At 39.8% G+C, this 21017-nt stretch overlaps 1 protein-coding gene across 1 annotated transcript in view; it reads right to left on the bottom strand.

Moving 5' to 3' along the window:
- Positions 1-21017, bottom strand: part of LOC126335916 (Down syndrome cell adhesion molecule-like protein Dscam2) — a 217596-nt gene that overhangs the window by 125160 nt on the left and 71419 nt on the right. Inside the window, exon 9 of the mRNA XM_049999389.1 lies at positions 7364-7602. Coding sequence (XP_049855346.1) covers positions 7364-7602 — 239 coding nt within the window. The remainder of the gene's footprint in view (positions 1-7363; positions 7603-21017) is intronic.

The raw sequence follows: 21017 nt of genomic DNA, 5'->3' as shown, positions 1-21017 counted from the left end.
GTATCCTGCTAGATATCCCATCAAATCCATGAGAACCTTTGTCTTCAGAAATTTAATTACTGACTCAATGTACCCCTTGTCAGTATCACAAAAGAGTATTTCAGATAGCAGTCTTGTGAAGCCATTGTCTTAGAAAGTCTTACCAATCAAGGTAGTGTGGTGGTTAGCACATTGACTCACATATGGGAGGACAACAGTTCATATCCCCATCCAGATTTAGGATTGCCATGATTTCTGTCAGTTGTATATGGCAGATTCTAGGATGGTCCCTTGGAAAGGGCATGGCTGATTCCTGTCCTATTCTTCCTTGATCTGAAGTTGTGCTTTGTCTCTGAGACATTAATCACTAACCTTCCTTTTTTTTTTGAAATTAAGTTTTTGTTTGATTCACCTGATATATGCAGAAAGTGATTGATAAATAATGAGCTCATTTATGATGTATCAATAACAAAAACATTTTTACTGTGTATTGACCCTGTGTTGTTGGCCAGACACTTCCTTCATGACTGACAATATTGTTAAATTTTGTCCTTGGTATCAGCTACCTTACTTGCACCACATACTTTTAGCAAGGACATTCTAATGGAAAGCAACTTTCAAGAAGCGTAAGAAATGTGTTGACAAAAGCATTACACAGGATTTTTATAAAGTTCCTTACCATTTCTGTCTTATATAAAAAATTGACCTTTTACAGGTAATATACAAGAATGTACACAGCAGAAGACAAACAGCTGTTGTTGCTGACACTATCCTGGACTACCAGTGCCACTTTCCCTGGAAAATGGATTGGCTGTGCTTTGTGAAGACCTTGGTCTCATTGCACACCTGTTTTGGCTCCAGTGGACTCTTTCATTTTGGGATTTACCAAGTCTGAGATGTATAAAGTGAAAATCAATTAACTTCAACAATTGATAACCAGTTTTAAACAAACAATGCCAGCTTTGTCGGCAAGGGTGTTTCAGGCAAGGCAGAAAGTATGGAACTTGATTACAGATCATCAGTTTCAAATGAACTAAATTTACCTCAAGAAATGTTTCAATGTATATTGGTGCAGTTGGCAGTCCTTAATGAAGTCTTCAAGTGGGAAATAGTAAATGACTTTTTAAATAGCCTGTATTTATTGTCTATGTTATTAGCACTATAAACAGTAAGTCACCCTTGTTCTTTAATGAGGTTTAAGTGAGTTTTCTATGGCTACCACCTCCTTTCACATACCAGTCTCCTTAATTTGTGGTCACTCTGGTCTCTTTCTTTAACTATTTCTAAATCATTTGTATTTGTATTTAATGTTTGTGTGTTTAGAATTAAAATTTGTGCATCATGATAGAAAGACCATTTACCCTTTTACCAGTGCAATGCCCCTCCAATAATTAATAATGAACAAAAATGTTATCTGTGATGTGCTGCTGTTCCCCTGCATTCTGGCTGGAAAGAATGCAGTCTGTATCAAATGATAGGATTTTACTAATTTCCTAACACCTTTTTCCTCTTACAGTCACTTATAAAACTAATATCAGAGTCACAATTAACAATTAATTTCCATAAACTGAACCAAGAAATCTCTTTAGCTTGAAAGGAAATGTTCTGAAATCAGAGTTAGGGGACCTATAGATAATTAAAATTAAAAGTTTAGTTTCACCAAATTCGACGGCTTCTGCAGAAAATTCAATGACTTAATCAATGCAGTGCCTTGATATATCAATAGGTTCAAATGGTGTAGTATTTTTGACAGACATGTTCTCTCCCCTGCTTCACAAAGAGCTCCCTGTAAAATAGCCAACTAACTTGTATCCCAGTACAGAAAGCCTGTGAAATGTTACACTGTTTAAATGGCACTCTGATATAACAGTAATATCAGAGCCAACATGTGAAAGCAATTCACTAACTTTGTCTGTCATACCTCACACGTTTTAGTGAAATATGCTAATTTCTTCATCATTTTGATATCTGATATTTTTGAAGGTAGTTCATTTGTTAGAGAGACTTTCCTTGAACAGGGATACCTATCAGATGGCATGAATCAAAGCTAGGTGCAGCTCTAATACCAATTACTACAGGAATTTTCCGATATGTGATCTCCCTCACTATCACATATTAGCTTTGCCAGTCTGCCCATTCCATATGTACTGAGTTGCAGGCCATTTCTAAAGAACCCCCATTCATCAATAGACACAACTGGCTCCACTGCAGTGTGAGCCATGGTGTTGAAAGAGCTGTACATGTGCACCTTCATGAGCAGCTATCTTTTCCAGGTCACAACTATATCGTATTCCCTGTTGCTACCTCAGTAGCTAGGAAGAGTGCTACCACTGAAAGAACCTTCTCTTGGTGACCAATACCTCCAACATATTGCCCGGGCCCAGCCTTTCATATATAAGATAAAAATAACTTCCTTTGCTGACTCTTGACCATCCCTAACCCAGTACCACCTCGATCCCTACTCATCACTGTTGATGCTGCCTCCACATGCACCAATATTCCCTAAGTCCACGGTCTTGCTGTTATCAAACACTAGGTCTCCCAAGGTCCTTCTGTCTCCAAACCCACAACCTCATTCCTTATATACATTAACAGTTACATTCTCACACATAAATACTTCTCCTCTGAGGTGAAGATACAGGGTGAGTCAGGAGGAAAGGTACATGCTTTGAGGGATGATACTAGTGGTGATTCTGAGCAAAAAACTCATAATAAACATATATGCCCTTTTCTTAACCATCTCTGGGTAAACCAATGAAAACAACTAGGAACAGGAAACATGTAGCATTGTCCTTACTAACTGTGTCAGCAAGCAGTTCACTTGCACATGGTGCAGTTGTTTATCTCAATTCTCAGTACGACAGTGCTTGTCATAGTGCATGATACTACAGTGTTGTTACATGAACAACGAATACAGTTTTGTGTAGTGAAAATGCCACGGATCTTCACACATGCAGAGTATGCTGACCTGGTGTTTGTCTACGGTTTGTCCAATGAGAATCCCAGAGCTGCTGTGCGAGAATACCAACAACGATTTCTGAATTGTAGAGTGCCAGATAGCAGGCTGTTTAGCAGGGTGTTTCATGGATTGTGTGAGCATGGTACACTTCCCAGCATAATTGTTGTCTCTGAATGTCTTGTACAACATTTTCTTAATGAAGTTGAGAACATTCTTCAAGTAACAGACTGCAACCCTACTACTAGATCTAGAAGAATTGCTGCCCCACTTGGTATTCCACAAACATGAGTGATACGCACAGTACACGAGCACGGTCTGTGTCCCTTTCATCAGCAGAGTGTACAACATATGCATGAAGGAGATGCTGCCACATGGCAAGAATTCTGTCAGTGGACCATTGTCAATGAGCGATTAATTCCACATGTTCCGTTCACTTATGAGTGAACATTTACATGCAATGGAATCAACATCTCACGCAATTCTCATCTATGGGCAAATGAAAATGTGCTCGCTTCTGTGGAAATCAATTTTCAATGACGTTTCTCAATCAACGTATGATGCGGTATTATTGATGAGCAACTCATCGGTCCAGTTATTTTAGATAACCATCTTACTGGGACACAGTATCTTGAGTTTCTTCAAAATGTGGTACTTTCAATGTGATGGAGCTCCTACACATTCCGTACGGCCAGTGACACAGTATCTCAACACAACGTATCCTGGTTGTTGGATTGGTCAATTTGGAGTCATTGCTTGGCCACTGCGGCCACCCAATTGTACCCCATTGGATTACTGTTTGTGGGGGTGGCTGAAGAGTCACACCTACAAGCACAGAGCAGACACAAGATAGGAACATCTCGCTCATATTTTACATGCTTGTGACCAGGTAAAGGATGCAAAACTGAGCTTTGATTGGTGACACAACACCTGTCTACAGGAGCAGTCCCCCCTCCCCAAACTCCTTGTCTGATTCAGTTTCATTCATGATATCTTCATGATCTGGACCAGGCCCAACACAGCCTAACCTCATTTCTCCACAAACTTACTAGCTTCTCTCCCATTTACTTAACATGGGGATCCTCAACCCAGCAGTCACCTCCATCTCACTGATCACTCCATTCATACTTCTGTCCATATCAAGCACACTAACCACCAACAGTAACTGCACTTTGACAAGTGTGCCGCCTTCCACAACAAAAAATTTGATCCCCCTTAGACTGGCCACCCATAGACAGCATATGAAAAGTGATGAGAATTTCTTTCCCCAGTATGCAGCAGGTCTCACAATGGCATTCACTGGTAGGCACTATTCCACAAATCCAGTGCTCAAACAGATTTCCCATGCGACATCCTCACCCCCCCCCCCCCTCCCCTCCCCATCACCCCACGAACCATGAACCTTGCCACTCGTTGGGAGACTTGTGTTCCTCAGTGATACATGTAGCCATACCTTAGGTGCACTCAGAACTGAAGGTATTCATTGAGAGGCCAGACAAATGTGTGGTTCCCAGAGAGAGGCAGCAGCCTTTTCAGTAGTTTCGGGGCAATAGTCTGGATGATTGACTGATGTGGCCTTATAACATCAACCAAAATGGTATTGCTTTGCGGGTGCGTGAATGGCTGGAAGTAAGGGGAAACCATAGCTATAATTTTTCCAGAGAGCAGACAGCTGTATTGTATGGTTAAATGATGATTGCATCCTCTTGGATAAAATATTCTGGAGGTAGAATAGTCCCCCATTGGATCTCCGGAACAGGACTTCTGGTCAGGTGGATGAGGGGTTACAAATACAAAATTAAATAGGGGTAATGCAGGAGTAGGATTAATAATGAATAAAAAATAGGAATTTGGATAAGCTATTATGAACAACATGGTGAATGCATTATTGTAGCCAAGACAGACATGAAGCCTACTACTACCACAGCAGTACAAGTTTATATGCCCACTAGCTCCACAGATGAGGAAGAGATTGAAGAAATGTATGATGAGATAAAATATATAGGAAGCATTGGTAGCTTTGAGGGATGAAATAGTAAAGGCAGCAGAGAATCAAGTAGTTAAGAATATGAGAGCTAGTGGAAATCCTCAGGTAATACTAGAGACATTGAATTTAATTGATGAAATGAGAAAATATAAAAATGCAGTAAATGAAGTAGGTGAAAGGGAATGCAAATGTCTAAAAAATGAGAATGACAGGAAGTGCAGAATGGCTAAGTAGGAATGGCAAGAGGAAAAATGTAAGAATGTAGTAGCATACATCACTAGGGATTAGATACACTATGTGATCAAAAGTATCTGGACATCTGACACAAATTAATCACAAGTTTGTGACACCCTCCAGTGGTAATGCTGGAATTCAGTATGGTGTTGGCCCACCCTTAGCTTTGATGACAGCTTCTGCTCTCGCAGGAATATGTTCAGTCAGGTGCTAGGAGGTTCCTTGGGGAATGGCAGCCCATTCTTCATGGAAGTCGGTGAGGCCATTAGGAACAGGTGCTCAATCATGTTGAAAGATGCAATCTCCATTCCTGAAATGCTCTTCAACAGTAGGAAGCAAGAAGGTATTTAAAACATCAGTGTAAGCCTGTGCTGTGATAGTGCCACACAAAACAACAAGGGGTGCAATGCCCCTCCATGAGAAACACAACCACACCATAACACCACCACCTCCAAATTTTACTGTTGGCACTACACACGCTGGCTGAGGAGGTTCACCGGGCATTCGCCATATCCACACCCTGCCATCGTATTGCCACATTGTGAGCCGTGATTTGTCATCCCACACAATGTTTTTCCACTGTTCAATCATCCAGTGTTTACACTCCTTACTCCAAATGAAGTGTTGTTTGGCATTCACTGGCATGATGTCTGGCTTATGAGCAGCCATTCAATCAAGAAATCCAAGTTTTCTCATCTCCCGCCTAACTGTCATAGTACTTGCAGTGGATCCTGTTGCAGTTTGGGATTCCTGTGTGATGGTCTGGATAGATGTCTGCCTATTACACCCTCTTCAACTGTCAGTGGTCTCAGTCAGTCAGCAGATGAGGTCGGCCTGTACGCTTTTGTGCCGTACATATCCCTTCACGTTTACACTTCACTATCACATCAGACACAATGGACCTAGGTATGCTTAGGAGTCTGGAAATCTCGAGTACAGACATATGACACAAGTGACACCCAATCACTTGACCAGGTTCCCAGGTTCGAAGTCCATGAGTTCTACGGAGTACACCATTCTGCTCTCTCATGATGTCTAATGACTAATGAGGTCGCTGATATGGAGTACCTGGCAGTAGGTGGCAGGAAATTGCACCTAAAATGATAAGCATATATTTTTGGAGGTGTCTGGATACTTTTGATCACATAGTGCAGATGTTACCTACAGGAAAATTAAAGACACCTTTGGAGAAAAGTAAATCACCATTATGAGCACCAAGAGCTCAGATGGAAAACCAGCAGGTAAAGCAGAAGGGTGGAAGGAGTATGTAGAGGCCCTCAGCCCAGTCCACCAGCTGAACCGCTGTCCTGGCACTGTGTGTTCAGACAGCACAATGTAGCTGCACAGGTGTGTGTGTGTGTGGGGGGGGGGGGGGGGGCGGGGGTCCTCTAGCTCATTAAATGATTCATCCAAAAACTAGCAAAGTTTTCATTCTTTTTTGTCTGCCCGTTGATGACTCAACACTTCATCTATTCAGTAAGTGGTCTTCTTACCATAAGCATTTACTCTGACATTAAAGTTTCCATATTTTCCTGATTATATTAAATCTTTATTAATGGGGTGAAGTTACAACCATACAGTCAGAATCCCAGGACGTATTTCAAGTGTCAAAATATTAAGGCATTTCACAATTTGACATAAAGTTCAGGCAACTACAGTGATTTTCTGTGATGAAGAAATAAAATACACTACTCTCAAATCCAGTGTTAGTTGCTCTGCCCAGTGTGAAACAGCTACGTAAAATGCTGAAATATTCACTCTCATACTAATATCAAGAGGTGTGTGTGTGTGTGTGTGTGTGTGTGTGTGTGTGTGTGTGTGTGTGTGTGTATGTGTGTGTGTGTGTGTGTGTGTGCAAACTTAATATGTGGATTACGAGATACGTAATGAAACTAGCCTTCTAAACAAATAGATAAGTATAGAAACAAAATGAATTGTGAGTAGATCAATCATAAATGCATCAGAAAACTGGAAAGTACTTGAGGAATATGAAAATCAATGTTAAGAAGTAAGTCAGCTGACTGAGTCTGCAAAAATTTTCTTTCCTACAAAATTTCCATTTATGTTTCTTTGAAACAGATTGTTAAATATTATTATAAATTATAATGTATATCAACCATTTGAAAATTTTAGTTTTTATCTCTGACTTAGGTTTTACAGACATATCAGAAGTACGTTACAATAGATAACTATAGATGGTATACTACCTTCCAACTGACATACAATATTTCAGAGTTAATGGCTCTAACTTTAACATCTCTTGGTGGTCCACTGGGAGCTTCTTCAGATGTAGTTACAGAAATTGATTCACTTGCATTGGAGACACCAACAGAATTTTCTGCAAGTACACGTATCTCATAGCTATGAGCTGGCTGCAATTCTGTGACTATAGCACTTGTCTGACTGCCATCTACTACCATATTATGGCTACTTCCTTGCCAGGAACCTAAAAACCAGTAAACATGTTTTTTTTTAATTTAAAATTCTCAGGATATCTGTTTTATGTAATGATGGAAGTAATAGTCACACTGTATATAAAATTGTACTTGTTATAACACATAAAAACAGTGATAAATTTATGAATTTAACCTCATGACATAAAAAGCAGTATTTATCATTGTGTGTATTATATTTTGTTCACATTGCAAAGCATACTTTATAGGTATCAAAATTTTGGATAAATAACTCTTGCATGTTTTCTATCAGTGATATAAAATGAAAAATAAAGCACGGAACTGGAAATATTATCTTATTTAATCCCTCTCTGCACTCATTAATAATTAAATAAGAAATTCATACCTAGCAGTGTGCAAAGTCTTTTTTTGCTCTAACAAATCTGCAGGATGTTGTGATATGCATATCACAAGACATAAAAGCAATGGGAAACTGTCCTGATCTATGGCTACTCAACTATCACCCACTGGTTGATCAGAGCTAAGGGTAAAGCATACACATCTCACTAAATATCATTCCAGAAATGTTAAATACACATAAATCCAGATTAGCATTGGTGAGTCATGCAAACCACTTCATCCCTGTGAAATGTCCGTATACAATGAAATTGCTGAACATTGTTAAATGTTGTTGTATTACAGCCCCAATATTGGTTATAACACAGTTCAAGACTAGTTTTTCAAGACTAACTGTGAAAATAATCTTCAGTAGAATAGAGCAGACATTTCTGTATGTTCACAGGCATGGATGATACCAGATGTATCAGTGTCATCCTTCTATCCTACGTAAACATCTCCTACACATTGATATATTTGTCACCTGTCTGAATGACCTCCTGTTGGTAAGTGAGAAGCATTGCCTTCATTGGTTTTCATTGTACTCATACACTGCTGTCAGCTCACATAAATGTGCCTCACAGCTGATCAGTTCAAACAATATTTTCAAAAAGCTCTTCACAAATTGTGAGGCTAAGGTCTTTTTGGTCCTGACTCATGAGCCGTGGGATGAACTTGGTGGCAACATTATGCATTCCAAGATGCTGTGTCAGGATTTCATGATATCGTCCAACTGAAATGTTACATTCTTCGGAGTGTCTCGGACAGTCAGTCTTTGACTGGCACACACAATTTCGTCAACATTCCTGATATGAGTGGCATCAGTCGACGTCTGAGGTAATCCTGAACAAGGGTCATTTTTAACTTCCATCTAGCCATTTTTAAACTGTATCAACCGAGCATAACATCAAGTATGGCTAAAGCACTCATCACTGTGTGCTTCCTGCATCATTTGGTGTGTCTATGTAAAGGTTTTCCTGAGTTTCACGCAAAATTTAACACAGAAGCATTCCTCCTCTTTCTGCCATTGCAGAATTTGCAAACTGTGCCACACAACATTCTGCTCAATACAGCATTGGACAATAACTAACAGGCATACAACAGTGAAACTTACAGCGGTTACCATTATTTTAACATAAAAATTATTTAATGGTTCTTGTAGGGTCTGCACATTTGGTTTCTGAAGGCAGTGTTTCTCCACAAATATGCCCATATGATAGTTTGTAAAGGGGGGGGGGGGGAGGGGAGAGGAGGATGGACCTGGAGGTATAGAGTGTTTTTTAACATTTTGAAAGATGAATGGCAACCTGCAAGTAGCCATAAAAAAAGGTCCAGTTTTGACCCTGTTAACACCTGCCTAATACCAGTTTTTAAACCATTTTCTTGAAAGATAAACACCTAAACACCTGACTACAATGTATCTCTCTTATCCCCTGAGAGTTTAGGGAGTGGAACAGATTGCAACCCCCCCCCCCCCCCCCCCACTCTACTTGCCCCTGCAAATGTGTCCCTTTGTTTCTGTGCCCACTGTAATCTCTGTGCTCTGTGAGGAGCAGAAAGCAGGTTTAAACGTGTAAGTATCTGGTTTCTATTCCTCAAAGCAAGGGAATGGCTCTGGATAGTGTGCCAGCTCACTTGTCAGTGTTGTCCAGTAGTTAGCCAACTTCTTAGTTAGATGTTCAGTTGATTTTAATTGAGACCTTTAATTATGATGGGGAACAAATGCTACATACTTTCTCAGTAATAAAAATGGCAACTGACCTTCTACATGATAATCTTTTATATTAATCCCATGTTTAACTCGATTGTGACTGTACACCATTCAGAAGATGCTGTTTTGTTGTGTACACACCCTGATTCTTTTCAAATATTGTATCTAAATTTGTGTTAGGTAGACAGAATGGAAACCAGTTACCAAAAAATCAGTGATGCCATAATATTTTAATTTCTCTAGAATACTGCGAATTGCATGATCAAATACTTTTGACAGATCACAGCAGACAGTTCTAATTTGATTACTCATAGGTGTAAATTACCTAAATCTATGGATTGTTTGATTGTATGTTTTTCGCAGACTCATAAGCGATAATATTTATACAATTAGTCTGTTGTTAGGTATTTGCACATTTACAGAAATATGAGGGGCACAGTGGAGTATGAATGAAGATCAGCATCATAAGTGGTTCTTTTTTTTTTAAAGAAAGGAAGATGCATCACTATATACTAAGACATACGTTCACCTGGAACCTGTGAGATGCTGGAAGTAAATAATGACACTGTGCAGCCATATTAGATGAGGTTGGTATTGATATGTAATTGACCTTAGTACTTCTGGAGCTACTAGATGTCATTCCAGCCCTCTGCAACTTTTGTGTTGCAGATGATATCAGATTTTTGAGATGGAAATGTCAAAAAGATGACTTAGTTTCTTATTTTTATCCAATAATGTCTTATGGCATTATATTCTGTGGTAACTTGTCATTGAAGAAAAAATGTCTGTTACACAAGATTGCACCATAAGGATAATAAGTGGTGTCCACTCCATAACCTCTTGTCGATAGCTCTGTGCACCATTGTGCGTACTGTTAATACAGTAATTTACTCCCTTATGAAGTCTAGTGTTAACAGCCAATCACAGTTTGAAAACGATAGTAAAATTCATGAATATAATACTGGAAGGACTAATGATGTATACCATCAACAGCTCAACATTAGTATGGCATAGAAAGGAGTAAAGTATTCAGTGTGTTGTGTGTGTGTGTGTGTGTGTGTGTGTGTGTGTGTGTGTGTGTGTGTGTCTGTGTGTGTGTGTGTGTGTGTGTGTGTGTGTGTAATAATCTGAATTGCCAGCATGTTACTATATTTTTCATTAAGAACATGGGCTATATTTCTAAAACTGACTCTTTACACATGATAGCAGGGGGTCATAACTTCGGTACTTGGAATATGAAAATAATTAAGACATCACTGGTGATGAAAGATGATTTTTCCGGTGTGAACTGAGAGCAAATGATCAATCAGTGCTCTAGAAAGATCTCCAGCTTGCCAAATGGAAGAAAAATAAATGTTTAAATCGAAACTGAAGTTAATGATAGTTTTTTCTCTTGATATTGAGAGTGTCACTATGATTAAGTGAGTGTATGTAGGTCAAACTATTACCCAGATACACTACAAATAAGTGCTAATCAAGCAGTGGGAAAGAGTAAGGAGAATACAGTTGCTTGGTTGGTTGATTTGGGGAAGGGGACCAAACAGGGAGGTCGTCGATCCCCAAAAGATTAAGGAATGATGAGGAAGAAAAGTCCATGTCCTTTCAAAGAAATCAGCCTGCCATTTGCCTTAAGTGATTTAGGGAAATAACTGAAAACCTAAACAAAGATGGCCAGATGGTGGGTTGAACTGTCATCCTCCAAAATGTGAGCTCAGGTGGTAATCACTGCACCACCTCACTCAATACTGAGGAACAGTAGATTAGATTTATTATAGAAAAAAACTCATGGGTTTTGCACCAGGGTAACATGTCATCTTACAGGTCCCTATCTGTCGAGCTGTTTTTAATTATCATAAGCATTCCAATGCTCCAGCATTCTCCCCATTCACCAGTTATTGCTCCATCTTATGTCTGTCTGTTCACAGAAGTGAAAATGCTCTGAAAGGAATGTATCATAAATTCAGTCTGTAAAATGGTAAAAGCAAAAATGATAGAGTTGTTGGACTGATGAGCCATAACACTGTTTTCAGCAAAAGAAGGCATGTATGCAACTCAGATACATAAGGCAGGAGAATATGTTGAATGAGGTAAAAGTTTGTTGTAACTCAATTGCAGCAAGTCACATTTCTTACACCAGTCAGATTACTGAACAGTCACACTTAAAGGGAACCCCTTGAGTGCAAGGTCACAGAAGACCAGTGATTTGTACAGCATTTGATGATATACACATTGCCTACCTCACCAGCACAATTTTGGTTGCTAATGGCAACAAGGGGTGTGACTGGAGTATCAATATTAAGCACAGCATGTGGCTACAGAGCATAGTTGAGCTGCTTAGTCTCCAAGTAACTAACTGGAGTGCTGCAGTACTAGTGATGTTGACACAAAGCAGAGCAATGGCAATGATAAACAAAGTAAACATTGTATTATATCTACAACAACAGTTTCAAAATTTAACATTTCACCAGAAAGCTGGACCAAGGAATTTTGCAAAGTGAGAAAGAGATAACAGGTGAAATATTAGTGTTTTTGCAAGATGAGTCAGTGGCATGTGTTGTGTTGTATATGCACAACTGTGCGGACAACGTACATCAGAAAGAAAGTGACATTGAAGCAAGTGGCAAGCCATGTAATTCGTCATCCTTTTTGGGAACGGAGCCACAAATCCCATCTCCAGTGAAATGTAGTAAAGGACAGTCACTGTACTAAACATAATTACTTCATGGAAGATCATTCACAGTATAGTAAAAAATCAGTTATGAACAGATTTTGAATAAGTCTGCAGCAACCTGACCATGTAGTGCATGTGGAAAACTATGGATATTCATGAGAGGACATGGCACGCTTGTTGCAAAAACAAACTGGTGTTTGCGCATTTCAAGGACGCTCGATACAATTTACAGGATGTGCATGATAGTGACCTACTATGTTACGCACATCAGACTGCACATACGTAGATAACAATGATTACAAGGGAAGCAGTGGATGGTTGCATAACTTCAGATAGTGCTTCAGAACTGAAAGACGTAAGATAATGAAATTTAAAAAAATCAGCTTGATGATGCACAGCAAACTGCAGATTCAGCTCAAGAATTTATTGATGAAATAAACAAACTTACCCATTATTCAGCAATGATTTCAGTTATTTTACTGAGTGAGGTGGCACAGTGGTTAGCACACTGGACTCGCATTCAAGAGGCTGACAGTTCAAACCCACATCCAGCTATCCTGATTTAGGTTTTCTATGATTTCCCTAAATCGCTTCTGGCAAATGCCAGGATGGTTCCTTTAAAAGAGCATGGCCAACTTCCCTAATGCGATGGGACGGATGACTTCTCTGTTTGGTCCCTCCCCCAAATCAACTAACGAATCAATTGATTTAAGCTCTGACCAACTGGAATTCAAAGAGGAAACACATATGAAAGGAAACCTGGAAATTAGAGGTACCAAGGAAGTTTTCTCAAAAGCAATTAACATCAATGCCTTAAGGTACTCACATACAATTATGCTGACTGTTAATCTGGATGGTAAATTAACCGGAAAGTTATTTATTGTGCTGCAAGATGTTGGAGGTGCTTTGTACCCTGCAATTCTTTCACATGTACATAATCTTGCAAGGGAAATAGAGAATATTTACATCACAGCAAGCAAGAGTGGGAAAAGGGTGTAACAGAACTACAACTATGGTATGAGCCCTGCTTTTGGCCAGTAGCTGGTCCAGATAATTTACCTTTGCTTGATTCCTGGTCTGCATATAAAAACCATACTCCTTTAGAGCAAACGATCCTTCCTGAAAAATGCATAACATTTTGATTCATACCATTTGAAACTACCGGAGAAATTCAGTCTCAAGTGTTTTTTTTTCTTTTTTTTCTGTTAAACAAATTATACATTATCTGCAACTACACCTTAGAGGATATCCAGTTGCACGATAAGCTACATGACAGACTTTTGCATTTGGTTGCATGCCATCACATTTCATCAGTTCCCATCATCCTGTTACACGAATATGATTCTGTATGCATTCTGTAAGAATGGGTACCTATCTGAACATGCTCATTGTTTGTAGCTCCCAAGAAGTTCACCTTCGATCTTGATGGTCTGAACCTCTGTGATCACTGTGGCATGCCACTTTTCATTCAGTGTTCATAGTGCAAGTTAATGGTTTGCTTTGAACATTTCTTGAATGTCGATGATGTCCGTTTTGTGAAGTGTAATACATACATACAATAAAAGCTTGATCTCTGCACCTCCTGGATATTCATATTCGTTTGCCTTCCTGATGCACATGGTGAGTCATTAGTAGTTAATATTTTTCCTGTTGTTACACAACACTTTCAAATGACAAAAGATTGAACTTATGAGTTCACACTCAAGGGGGTCTTTGTTAGTATGTAAGTGTACAGTAAAATCAATTGGTTTGATTAACATATTCTCATTAATACTCGCTGCTAATGCATTCTGTTTCCCGTATACCCCTAAATGTCCTTTTGCATGTGGAAACTACACAGAGTGAGTGGTCCAGAGTTCAACCTTCATTTTGATTCTGCATTTTACCATGTGAGCTCTGCTTTAGAAGGCAATTATTAGAAAGTTCCCTCAACATAGGTTTCATTGTGCTCACAAGTGCTATTTTCCACTGTCAGAGTCTTTATTCTCACAAATGTATTCAGTACATAATGTCCTTTTATATTTGCATCAGGTTTCAGGGCCACTGGAGTGAAGGATGTGTTGTTTGTTACTTGTTTTTATCATTAGACACTCATGTAGACATCTTTTCTGTGTCTTTTGTTAATGAACATGTGTTGATTTCTTCTCAATATTGCCTTAAGAGGAAACTTCTCCACTCTTGCTATTTTCTTTTACAGAAATGCGATGAACCGCTACCACAATTTACATGTACAAAGAAATAAATTTTATATACATGCATGTCAAAATGAGAAACGCAAAGTTCAGCTTTCAGCTAGAGAACAGGTTGGGAAACAAAAGAAACAGCAATCAAAGATGCTTTAATCTCATAGTGCCTACACACAGTATTATGGTTAGAAATATAACAAGTAAATACTTACTGGCAGGATGTAAATACTTTAGAGATAAAAGAGATCACTCACTGAATAGCAGACATGCTATGTCAACTATCAGCAGTAGTGGTCAACATGTTTATGGAGACTTTTGAAGAAGAAGCTCTCGAGTTGACAATCTACAAGCCCTCTTACTTTTTTTATATATATAGATAATACATTTGTTATGTAGTTGCATGGATGACATCACCCTCGAGACTTTCTGCGGTATCTCAACTCACTGCACCAGAATGTCAGGTTCACAATGGAGGTAGAAGAAAACAACCAGCTTCCATTTCTAGATGTTCTCAACAAGCGAAGACCAGATGGCATACTAGAACACAGTGTCTACCACAAGCTGACACAGTGAGAAGGTGTCCTGAGCACACTGGTGCACAGACCACATGAAATCTGGACCCTGACAGCCTAACAGCTGAATTACAGCACTTACAGGCCGTGTTTTGACTGACCGGTTACAACAAGATGGCAAGAAGTCAGCTTGCTGAAATATCACGCCTGTTGAACGACAGCACTTGGCTTAATACCCAAGAAATTAAAAAAAAAGTCATTCTGTTTTGTGTGTCTGTCAACAACTAAATGTTTCTGCTATTTATTTTGTAAAAAGGAGAAGCCACACAGCAGTTGCTTAATACACAGTCTTTTATTGTGTACATAAATAGTTTCAGTCTGGTCTAAAAAATAAAATCACTTAACAATCTGAGATCATCCCTGCCCCCAAAGTTGTCATGCAACCAAAGGTTTCATGTCCAAAGGATAAAAGGAGTGTAAATTCCATAAAACGTGTTCTGCTATATTGATTTCCCTGTTGCATGTCCAAAAGAACAGACACCATGTAGGTATAAAGAGGATACCTGAAATGACTGCAGGAAACCAAAGGGCTGGCAGAGTGGGTTATAACAAGCATATTTCACACAGCTACCCATGTCCGCATCCCTTAGTGTACAGTGCTAGGCATTGTTGAACAGCATAGTGTGGCACCAAAAGGGTAGGCACACAATGTGCTATCTTAGCCGTCATGATAGCAGGCCTGCAGGGCAACAATTTCAATGTTTTTATGACATCAAGGTAAAAGAGACATTGGGTTGAAGTTTTATTACATTTATTTGCAAACACTGTACCCAACATATTTGCAGATATTCCAGGCTGGCCAACACTACAGGTTTCCTGCCTCTTACTGGGATGTGAATGCATTTCTTTTGACTATGCAAATGCCCGTTTGATAGGTGTTGCGTAGAAGGCAGCACCTGTGCACACTGCGCACTCTGTGTTGAGTAGACAGGAAATGGAGCACTATTCCAGAGTGAAAGGGCAGACATGCTTATTGGGCATGCTTATAGGGCAATAGATGGAAATGCTGATGCTCCCCAATATTTGTACATTTGGCAGTTTCTGAATCATCGAGTGCCAGATCCACACATTTAGCTTCATCCTGTGGCCCCTACAAGAGACAGGTTCACTTGAGGTATGATTTCCACTGGTATGTTCTCATAATGGCTCTGTTCATTTAAGATCCACTTTGAAAACTGATGTTTTCACTTTGTGTAAAGGGTGAGAAGGCCTGATGAATGCGGCCATCAGTGCACAGTACGTACATCAGGGCTTGAGTAGGAGACATCAGCATTGCTGGAAAAGCACACCCTCAATAAGCTCATGGTGTGTTGCATGGGAAATGGGCATAAGCCTTTCCCCAATTTGGCTTTTGTGGCATGAAGATGATTTGCACCCTTCCACCTCCAGAAGGTTGATGCCCTTATACATCAAATTGAATTCTGTTCAGAGGTTTTTTGAAAAGGTAGGCCATTCAGTGGGCCTTTCTGAACCATGCACTTTTTATAGAGGAGACATCCTTTACAAAACAGGTTATTTACAACAGCCACAATCAGCACATGTGAGTAGGGGAGAATCTGCACATTGCCTTTGTTCATGGTCACCAACATCACTTTACTGTAAACATTTAGGGTGGCTTGGTAAGTCATAATCTGCTCAGTCCATACATGTTCCAACCATTGACTGAATGCAAACAGATCGTAATTTTTTTAAGAGAAACTCTGCCAGAGTTGTTGAATCATGTTCCACTCAACATGTGATGGCGAATGTAGTACCACCATGACAGTGCATCTGTGCACTTTGCAAATGCTATGCAAATGCATTTGGATGAAACCTTTGGTGAGAACTGGATAGTGCACAGTGGGCTGGTGTCATTTCCTGCACATTCCCCTGACTTGATGCCCACAGATTTTTTTCTTCTGGGGTCACCTGAAATCTGTTGTCTATGAAACACCCACTGAGACTGAGGAAGATCTGATAGCATGCATCATGGCACCCTCCGATGCAGTTTCCACTTTGCCAGAAATGTTTGAAAGAGTGCAACAATCACTCCATGGTCGTTGCATGGCGTGCATTCAAGCAGGAGGGCATTATTTTCTAGCACATTTTGTTATTGTTTTCAAATATGGTTTATAAAATTTCACCCCTACTTCTCATTTACCTTCATGCCATGAATACATTGAAATCATTGCCCTGCAGACCTGCTACGATGAAGGCCTGGAATGCATGTTGTCTGCCTACCCTCTTGGCAGTGTGTGATGCTGTTCAACAATGCCTAGCACTGCACATTAAGGGATGTGAATATGGGTTGCTATGTGGAATATGCTTGTTATGATCCATTCTATCAGATCTCTAATTTTCTAAATTAATTTCAGATACATCCATTGTACACTACTGGCCATTAAACTTGCTACACCAAGAAGAAATGCAGATGATAAACGGGTATTCATTGGACAAATATATTATATTAGAACTGACATCTGATTACATTTTCACGCAATTTGGGTGCATAGATCTTGAGAAATCAGTACCCAGAACAACCACCTCTGGCCATAATACTGCTGAGAGCTTGGATGGTGTTGTCGCTGGCGGCACAGTGTACCAATGTATCACAGTTTGAAGGCGATTGATATTGACTTGGCTGGGCAGTTTAATAAACAGCAATTGATTGGAGGCCCAAATGTTTTTCGTGGACTCCATCTGAACTTTACCTGTGATGTATAAGCAGTGTTTGGAGGTAGTACCTGGCTGACACTTGCTGTTGTATGGGGCAATCAAGCAGATTATGGTGGCCTTGAAGAATTTCCAGATGCAAACATTTTGGCTTGGAAGAATTGGAGTACTGCTGAGACTACAGGACTGTTGGCTAAACAGCATTATGGTACTCTTGTTCCAAGCATGCCATTTGTTTCGACTACGAGAAGGAAGAATAATTTAAATGCTGATGAGTACCTCTTTTTATGGGTGAAAGTCGGCAATGGCAATTGTAAAATAAAGATCAATGGTGACTGTATGATTTATTATAGACAATAAAGTGTGTTCTGTCCTTTCCTTATCTCTTTTCCTTATCTCCCTCCCCATGCAGCATCAACACGATACCACAATACATCAAGAGTAGTGACTGGCATATTGTGACGAGCCAGTTGCTCGGCCACCATTGACCAGACGTTTTCAGTTCGTGAGAGATCTGGACAATGTGCTGGCCAGGGCAGCAGTCAAAAATTTTCTGTATCTAGAAAGGCCCGTACAGGACTTGCAACATGCAGTCATGCATTATCCTCCTGAAATGTAGGGTTTCACAGGGATCGAATGAAGGGTAGAGCCACAGGTCGTAACACATCTGAAATGTAACGTCCACTGTTCAAAGTGCCGTCAATGCGAACAAGAGGTGACTGAGATGTGTAACCACTGGCATGCCATACCATCATGCCAGTTGATACGCCAGTATGGTGATGATGAATACACGCTTCGAATGTGCATTCACTGCAATGTCACCAAAGACGGATGCGACCATCATGATGCTGTAAACAGAACCTGGATTCATCAGAAAAAATGACGTTTTTCCATTTGTGCACCCAGGTTCGTCATTGAGTACACCATCGCAGGTGCTCCTGTCTGTGATGCAGCGTCAAGGGTATCCGCAGCCATGGTCTCCGAGCTGATATTCAATGCTACTGCAAACATCGAACTGTTCGTGCAGATGGTTATTGTCTTGGAAAAATTCCCATCTGTTGACTCAGGGATCGAGATGTGGCTGCACGATCCGTTACAGCCATGCAGATAAGATGCCTGTCATCTCGACTGCTAGTGATACGAGACTGTTGGGATCCACTACGGTGTTCTGTATTACCCTCCTGAACCCACCGATTCCATATTCTGCTAACAGACATTGGATCCTGACCAACACAAGCAGCAGTGTTGCTATACGATAAACTGCTATTGTGGTAGGCTTCAATCTGACCTTTATCAAGGTTGGAAACGTGATGATACATATTTCTCCTCCTTACACGAGGTATCACAACAATGTTTCACCAGGCAACACCGGTCAACTGCTGTTTGTGTATGAGAAATCGGTTGGCAACTTTCCTCATGTCAGTGCATTGTAGGTGTTGCCACCAGCGCCAACCTTGTGTGAATGCTCTGGAAAGCTAATCATTTGCATATCACAGCAACTTCTTCCTGTTGGTTAAATTTCGTAGCACATCATCTTTGTGGGGTAGCAATTTTAATGGCCAGTAGTGTAATTAAGGTGAGACAGCCAAAGATTGCTTGAATGCAGATGCACACCAGCCTTGAACTCTTACAGGAATTAGCAAAATGCCGTGAGTAATAATGATAATGGGAAAGGGACACCACATTAGTAGCCTGTGGATAAGATGAGAGTTTGGATCTGATGGGAGGCTGTGCTGTTGCAATGACCACTGTATCTGGATGGCTCAGTAGTCAGATCATCTGCCTAGTAAGCAGGAGACATGGGTTCAAATCCCACTCTGGCACTCTCATTGATTTCAATCTGGCATTACTTTGTGTCTTAACTCATAATGGGTGCTGGATCAAAGTGGTGCCTGTTCTTTCAGACACTTGTAGAAACTTATACTGGCATGAAAGTATATGTGGAACTTGACAGGCAACATACGGGGAATATGTCAGTATCTCTAAAAATAATAACAGGAATTTTATGAAACAAATTTCATTTTGCAAACAAAACTGCAGTGCATTCAAATTTCAATTTTTGGATCACTTCTGTACATGTCATTCTTGAAAGTGAACTTGCAATCCTTATAGCTTTACAGATTTTGAAATTAAAAAATCAAGTAAGTCTCCAGCTGTCTGCAGTTCAAAAATACATTGCACCAGTTATAATTCTTCCACACTGTCAAAGCTGTTTACAGGTTCAGGATGATTTAATTACTATTCATATTCACCTGTAAATCACTCTGACTGCTATCAAGTGAATAGCCATACTGGTCATACTACTGAAAGTGACATGCCAGAGATACCAAAGATATCTCAAGTACTGTCTTCTCTTGTGGGTATTATCACATCTCCAGGAAGTGCGGGAGCTATCTATTTTCAGCAACTAGACTGCAAGAGGGGATTCGCTAGTGCACTAGGGTTACTGTACGGGATACTCATGATACTGTATTCATCCTTTTTAACAATAAGTTTGAGGAGCTATTTGTAACCTAAACTGATCCAGGATTACACATTTTGATTACACAGAAGCCTGCTGTGTCTCATGTGAGGGGGGAACATGTGGAAAGGATTAGGGGTTTGTTACCATATTTCACCATAGGACACTGTGGACTGTAGGACCCACCTTAATTTTTAAGCAGTTTTTTTAAAATAACATTTTTATTATTTGATTCCAAAGCCAGACTAAAAAAAATTTCAGTTTATAAAACCGAACTGTCCTTTATTTATCCCTGAAAATTGTTATCTGAACTTTCTTCTTCTTCTTCCTCTTCATCATCATTGTCCTTTTCATATATCTGTTCTTCAGTGCCATTAAAAGTGTTATTTATGCCACACTTCTTGAAAAATTTAACAATAATGTCTTCTCTCACTCTAGACCATGCCTGCTTCATACAGTGACAAACTTGTTTGATTGTTGGTCATTTTGAAGCTCCTTTTGGCATGAATTGTTGCTGGGTTTCATCCATTTGTACCAGTCCCCTCTCATATACATTTTAAATGGTTTATTTATCGAGACATCAAGAGGCTGCAATTGTGAAGTAAGTCCTCCCAGAATAACAGCAAGCTCTGTACTTCCCTGTCTCAATTTCTCTTTCACAGAATTTTTAAAATGACTGCTAAACTAATCTAGCACAAGAAAAGAACTCTCTCCCACACTCTATTAACCCATTTCATATCAGCCTCATCCATCCAACCCTTGTCATGTATGTGAACAACATCTAGCAGTATTTCAGAAGGTTTTGACATTGTTTTGCAC

The sequence above is a fragment of the Schistocerca gregaria genome, chromosome 2 (genome assembly GCF_023897955.1).
Source record: "Schistocerca gregaria isolate iqSchGreg1 chromosome 2, iqSchGreg1.2, whole genome shotgun sequence".
NCBI classification, from domain to species: Eukaryota; Metazoa; Arthropoda; class Insecta; order Orthoptera; family Acrididae; genus Schistocerca; species Schistocerca gregaria.
The sequence above is the reverse complement of the archived record's forward strand: the minus strand, read 5'-3'. Positions and strand labels throughout refer to the sequence as shown.